Consider the following 6,611-nt stretch of genomic DNA (forward strand, 5'->3'; position numbering starts at 1 on the left):
ATTGTCCCATCCGAACGACTAGACGCTTTTTCCATGTCAGTTCCTCTTAACTGTATCACTGACAGGGGGAAACCGAGTTGAAAAATTAAAGGTATTATCTCGACCTATGCCGGGATTGAACCCTGGACCTTCAGGTTAGCGAGCAAGCGTCTAACTCACTGAGCCACCGCGGCTCCCAAAAACATATATGAAAAGGAAGAAAAAGCATTAAGCCAGAAAGGAACTGGACTCATTTTCAAGAACATGTTAAAAATAATACGTTTTGGATTACAGCATAACATCTTTATGCTCCTATATATCCTAATAGAAGGTATTTCTTATACGACAGTGTTTTGGATACACAATCTGCATCAGGATAACTTGTTTCCAAAATTTGACTGTAGGCATGAGCATAGTTGCTGAACAGGGCCAGTTTAGTTCTCAAAGACTGCTCAATTAGGCTTACCCTTGAACCAGAAGACCAAACTGTGTTAGACTCAAAGCCTTCTACACCATTATTCAATTTGATGACTGATTATCTATGTGTCCAGACACGAAAATTTCATATGAATCAACTGATTGGAAAAAATGAGTTGATACTGGCATTTAAAGATGGGTTCCCTCATTTTCATTTATGAAAATCAAAATGCTAATACTTATATGAATAGAAAGTAGAGGTGTTCTAATGACTTGGAAAAATACCAGTTTGTCTCACATGTCCATAATTAATTCATAATTAGCTAAATTAGAAGAGAATTACCAGCAGAATTCCAATGAGTGACCGATCAAGAAAGATCAAAAAGTTCTTTTTTGTTTATCCAGACTGTACTTACATGGACATTTATGATTGGTGAAAACTCTTAATTATATGCAATAAGATCATAATGATATGATTAAGAATACATGATAATTCATTAGAAACACCAATTAATCAAATAGTTTGCTTAATTTGACACTAAAAAATAAGGAAACCCATCTTTAATATAAATGTTTTTATTGTAGAAGAGAGCAACATTTATTTAACTATTCTAAAAGAAGAAAGAGTATAGTCAGACCAATCATTAAAGCTCAGGAACGATTAGACAGACTTAGTAAAAAACGATCATTTAAAGACGGTTCAACGGAGGCTACCAGGTAAGTTAGCTTATATTATTTATCCCTTGCCAACAAATGTGTAGTGAAGTAAGGCATTTAAACGGAAGCTTCTTTATAATCCACCACTTGATATATCGTGGGTGACCGCTTGAAACCTCATATATGCCATATTTGGTCATTTTGACTTTTTGGTACCGTTTGAAAGCTCGTGAAAGCGCGGATCTTGTGATCAAAACCTCGTATTCTTAGCTTGATTGTAAATAACTCAAAAAACACTAATTAAATCACACGTATATAAACAGTCAGATTTAAAACCTTGTAAAATATATTATTATACGAGGTTCAATGAAATGAATGGAGTTGCACATCCTACTTTTCTGCGCCATGAAGACGGGCAACGCCATGCAGGGTGCCATTAGGGAAATTTTGCCAGGACAGCGGCATTAGCCTGCTCTTTTTCGATTTCCAGGGATCTTTAACGTGCACAGCCTGTAGCACACTGGGCCTCAGTTTATTGTCCCATCCGACGACTAGACGCTTTTCCATGTCAGCCCCTCTTACCTTCTTCACTGACAGGGGGAATAAAGATGGACGATTCTTTCCTTTCTATACGCCCACATCTCTCTATGTGGACGTATATTGTCGGCACTCCTGTCGGTCCATCAACATTTGCTTGTAAACGCTCTAAAAACTAGATTTTTTGATGGAATCAAATGAAATTCGGTATGTGTATACATATTCATAAAACGAAGATCAAGTTCGAATTTGAGCTATTTTCGACCGTTAGAAGCAGAGTTATTGCCCTTGCCCCAAAATCTTGAATATTTACCATCTGCATGCTGTGGTGGGCGTATATGGCTGTGGTCCACTATCTGTAAATGTTTATTATATTTTTTTTTTTTTTCAGTCCGGATTCCCAGAAAACTGGTAGCATGACAGGAAGTATGACAACAAGTTCTGAACAAGTTCTTCCTTCCCCGACTAAAATGAGAGCACGGAAAACACGTCATCGCCGTAGCAACAGTAGGGGATCACTCAATACAGCATCACCAATCAAAAGCCCATCAAATAATTCCTTACAGGAGGAACGAGAAATCAAATCTACTGTTTTGAGATTTGCTGACCACCATAAAGAAAGCACAGCTATGTCATCTTTTAAGTATATGGGACCCGGAACGGCCATTAGAGAACAGAAAAATGAAGAAGAAGCATCCAATGACAAACCTACAAATCAGAATTTAAAAGAAAAGAACTTAAACGATGTTTGTTTTGGTTGTGATGGTGGTTGTAGTGACGCTACCTGCAGTTCCAAGCGCTCCAGTCAGGTCAGCGCCGATACTGAAAGTAACCTCAATGATTCTCCCGGTACCAGTCCATTCCATTCCTGTAATAAAGACTTAATAGTGAATTCCCTTCATCAAGCCACATATTATCAAAATTTTCATGGCCAAAACCATATCTACCCGGAAAAAGACTCAAATGAGAACATTAGTTGCTCTCTTGACGAGGTATTAAATAAACTTACAACGCTGCCATTAACTGTTGAAAATGTGGAAAAAACTGGTAAAAACGAGCACAATAACTCACTGAGAAGATTGTCCATGAAAAGAACTATTAGTGATGTGGATATATCTTGTGATCACCTGAATGAACACCCACCTCCTCAATTCACCACCCTTAATCATACACATACAAATCATAATTCTACATACTCAAATTCCAAGGTACGTATTGTAAAAGTGACCCTGCACATCGTATCAGGTATTAAGTTGCACTCAGCCCCATTGCCAGGAATGAATTGGTACTGGGGCTCAGATTTTGGACTCCGGCCCAGAGAACTCATTTCTGACAAATTTGAGCTGCCAAAAACGTATCAAATTGTACAAAGACACTGTAAATGAATCAATCTCTCTGCTGAACTGAAGAAGGTTTTGCTTGGGCTTTATTCTCACTTGCTGGGGCCCAGCCCTCATGGACCCCACCCAAAGGACGGGACTGGTTGCACTGCCCAGTAATGACCTGGCAGTGAAGTATTAAAGGGGACTCAAATCTGGATATTAAATTGACTATATCTTCTGAACGGAGAAAGCTATCGAGATGGAATTGATATCAAAATGTAGCTGATGATGCCAGGAATCTAAATATATTAATAACTCTACATACATCAAATGCTACTTAATACCTGGTTTGATGTGCGGGGTCATGTTTTATAGTTACACACAAATGTTAGTGTGGATGAAAAGAGGTTTTTGGGCCTATTTATGTTCAACAGATGAACTTTTAAATTCTATTTGGACCATTCCATTGCCCAATCTAACACTTTTATGAATCCTTAATATTCCAAATATAGTTTTTTTTTTTAAATGTGTGAAATTTTTCATATTTTTTCACCATCAAAATACTTTTTTGCTAATTTTGAACATTGTAAAACCAACAAGTTTTCATGCCATTTCTGTGCTTGTTAATGTTTTTACCTATTGACTAGCGAAAAAGGTATGAATATGGGCAACCATTCTCCTCTGAGAAAGTTCATTTTAATTGATTAGAATCCCTCTCCTCAAGGGAAGCTATTTGGATATAGTGAACCACTATACCTCAAGGGAAGCTATTTGGATGTAGTGAATCACTATATCTCAAGGGAAGCTATTTGGATATAGTGAATCACTATACCTCAAGGGAAGCTATTTGAATGTAGTGCATCACTATATCTCAAGGGAAGCTATTTGGATATAGTGAAACACTATATCTGAAGGGAAGCTATTTGGATATAGTGAACCACTATACCTCAAGGGAAGCTATTTGGATGTAGTGAATCACTATATCTGAAGGGAAGCTATTTGGATACAGTGAACCACTATAACTCAAGGGAAGCTATTTGGATATAGTGAACCACTATACCTCAAGGGAAGCTATTTGGATATAGTGACTCACTATACCTCAAGGGAAGCTATTTGGATATAGTGGGCTGCTATACCTCAAGGGAAGCTATTTGAATGTAGTGAATCACTATACCTCAAGGGAAGCTATTTGAATATAGTGAACCACTAACTGATAAGGTCATTGATAAGGGACATGGTTTTTTACAGCAATGTTTGCTGTTTATGACGAATTAATTCATTTTATTATTATATTTTAGCATTGTGAAGATTCTTTATCAGAAGAAGAATTTGAAGTGAGTGAAGATGATAAACATCCAAATCATCTGTCAAATTCTTACTCTGATAATAATTCAGACAAATTGTCCGAGAAGGAATTGGCAGTTAGAAGAATGCAGAATCAAGTCACGAACACACCCGATTCCATATTTAAGGTAAATATTGGACTTGAAAGTCAAAACAACACCCCTAATTTTTATACGCCCACATGAAATGGGGGGGGGGGTGTAAATTGCCGTCACCCCTGTCCGTCCGTCCACAATTGCTCGTAAACACTCTACAAGGCACAATTCTTGACCGATTTCGGCGAAACTTGGTATGGTTGTTTGTAATCACCCAAAGATGAACCCTATTGTAAATCAGACGAATTGAAAAATATTTACTATGAGTTATTGCCCTTGTTCTTGAAAACTTGTTCAATTTGTAGCTCGTAAAAACTCTAGAAGGCATGATTCTTGCCGGATTTTGACAATACTTGGTTTTATTATTCAGTCCCGCGCTGAAGATTGAATATTTGTCTTCTAGAGTTTTCACGAGCTAAAGATTGAACACGTTTTCAAGAACAAGGGCAATAACTCATACTCAATATTATTCAGTATCGTCCTAAAGAGTTCAAAAGAAGTGTATGACTGAAGGTTGAATATTTCATACTGATGTTTGTAACTGTACTGCTAAATATTTTTATTCAAAATCAAAGCTGCCAGTGGGCGTATATTACCTTGCCTGGCAAGCTATCTTATAAATGAACTCTTCCAATCATACATGTACAGTTGCATATCGTGGGTGACCGTTTGAAACTTCGTATAACTATATATGACGCGGAATTACTTTTCGAGACAAACGCAAAAAACTATTTGTACGCGTATTTTGTTAAAATCTTTTTTTTACCGCTGTATGTGGTTTTCATTCTTTGAAAATATAAACCTTGTATAACAATTTGAAATCTCCGGCCTATTGAACCAAAAACTCGTATAATAATACAGTATACAAGGTTTTTCATTTTCATCCGCAGAAGAAGGAACATTGAACCTCGTATAATAATATATTTTACAAGGTTTTAAATCTGACTGTTTATATACGTGTTATTTAATTAGTGTTTTTTGAGTTATTTACAATCAAGCTAAGAATACGAGGTTTTGATCACAAGATCCGCGCTTTTACCAGCTTTCAAAATGACCAAATATGGCATATATACAAGGTTTCAAGCGGTCACCCACGATATTGATAGTAAATGTGCATGTGCAGAAGATTCCAATATACAGTTGAGGTGTGTCAGATAGATGACAGATACACTATTTCAAGCTCTGGTTAAGCCAGAGTGTGTGCGAGATAAATCTTTTTTAATTAATCCCTTGAACTGTAAGGTTTACCCCTTTTCCTTGATAATAAGGAATTGTGGGAATTCAAAACAGGTTCTATATGACAGGCTTTCATTGGTTAAAATGGAAAATGAAATGAAATGGTGTTTTACGTCCTACTTTTCTACACCATGTGGGCTAATGAAGACGGGCAACGCCATACAGGGTGCAATGAGGGAAATTTTGCCAGGACAGCGGCATTAGCCTGCTCTTTTTCGTTTTCCAACTGTCGAGGGATTTTTAACGTGCACAGCCTGTAGTACACAGGGCCTCAGTTTATTGTCCCATCCGAACGACTAGACGCTTTTTCATGTCAGCCCCTCTTACCTACATCACTGACAGGGGGAAACTGGGTTGAAAAATCCGAAGGTATTATCTCGATCTATGCCGGGATTGAACCCTGGACCTTCAGGTTAGCGAGCAAGCATCTAACTCACTGAGCCACGGCGACCCTTTTTCATTCGTTAAAGACAACATCATGAGAACTAGACTGCGATAAAAAAAAAAAGATCGATCTTCTCTATGCGAGTTGTTTATTATTTAGATGTATCAAGATTTAAATATTATATTTGTATATTACAGCCACCATTAGACAGTAGTTCAGAACCAGAAGAATGTTGTGATGAGGCAGTACATTCCAGAAGAAACCAAACATTCGATTCAAACGACAATTAAATATTTACATAGTGTTAATATTGATCTCACATTAAAGTTTTTGTCTTATAACAGATAATTTTGTCTTCTTTTTTTTACTGGGCATGTTAGGTAGACATGTTTGTTGTAAAGATGGGTTCCCTTATTTTCATTTATGAAAATGAAAATGCTAATACTTATATGAATAGAAAGTAGAGGTGTTCTAATGACTTGGAAAAATACCAGTTTGTCTCACATGTCCATAATCAATTCATAATTAGCTAAATTAGATGACAATTACCAGCAGAATTCCAATGAGTGACCGATCAAGAAAGATCAAAAAGTCTTTTTCTGTTTATCCAGACTGTACATACATGGACATTTATGATTG

The 6,611-nt window shown here is 36.9% G+C and overlaps 1 protein-coding gene across 1 annotated transcript in view; it reads left to right on the forward strand.

The window, feature by feature from the left end:
* Positions 1-6,318, forward strand: part of LOTGIDRAFT_238473 (hypothetical protein) — a gene marked incomplete at its 5' end in the record, with an annotated part of 11,359 nt that extends 5,041 nt beyond the window's left edge. Inside the window, 4 exons of the mRNA XM_009050214.1 lie at positions 982-1,113; positions 1,982-2,798; positions 4,211-4,384; positions 6,170-6,318. Coding sequence (XP_009048462.1) covers positions 982-1,113; positions 1,982-2,798; positions 4,211-4,384; positions 6,170-6,262 — 1,216 coding nt within the window. The 3' untranslated portion in view covers positions 6,263-6,318. The remainder of the gene's footprint in view (positions 1-981; positions 1,114-1,981; positions 2,799-4,210; positions 4,385-6,169) is intronic.
* Positions 6,319-6,611: the final 293 nt, after the last annotated feature.

Source organism: Lottia gigantea (genome assembly GCF_000327385.1).
Source record: "Lottia gigantea unplaced genomic scaffold LOTGIsca_147, whole genome shotgun sequence".
NCBI classification, from domain to species: domain Eukaryota; kingdom Metazoa; phylum Mollusca; class Gastropoda; family Lottiidae; genus Lottia; species Lottia gigantea.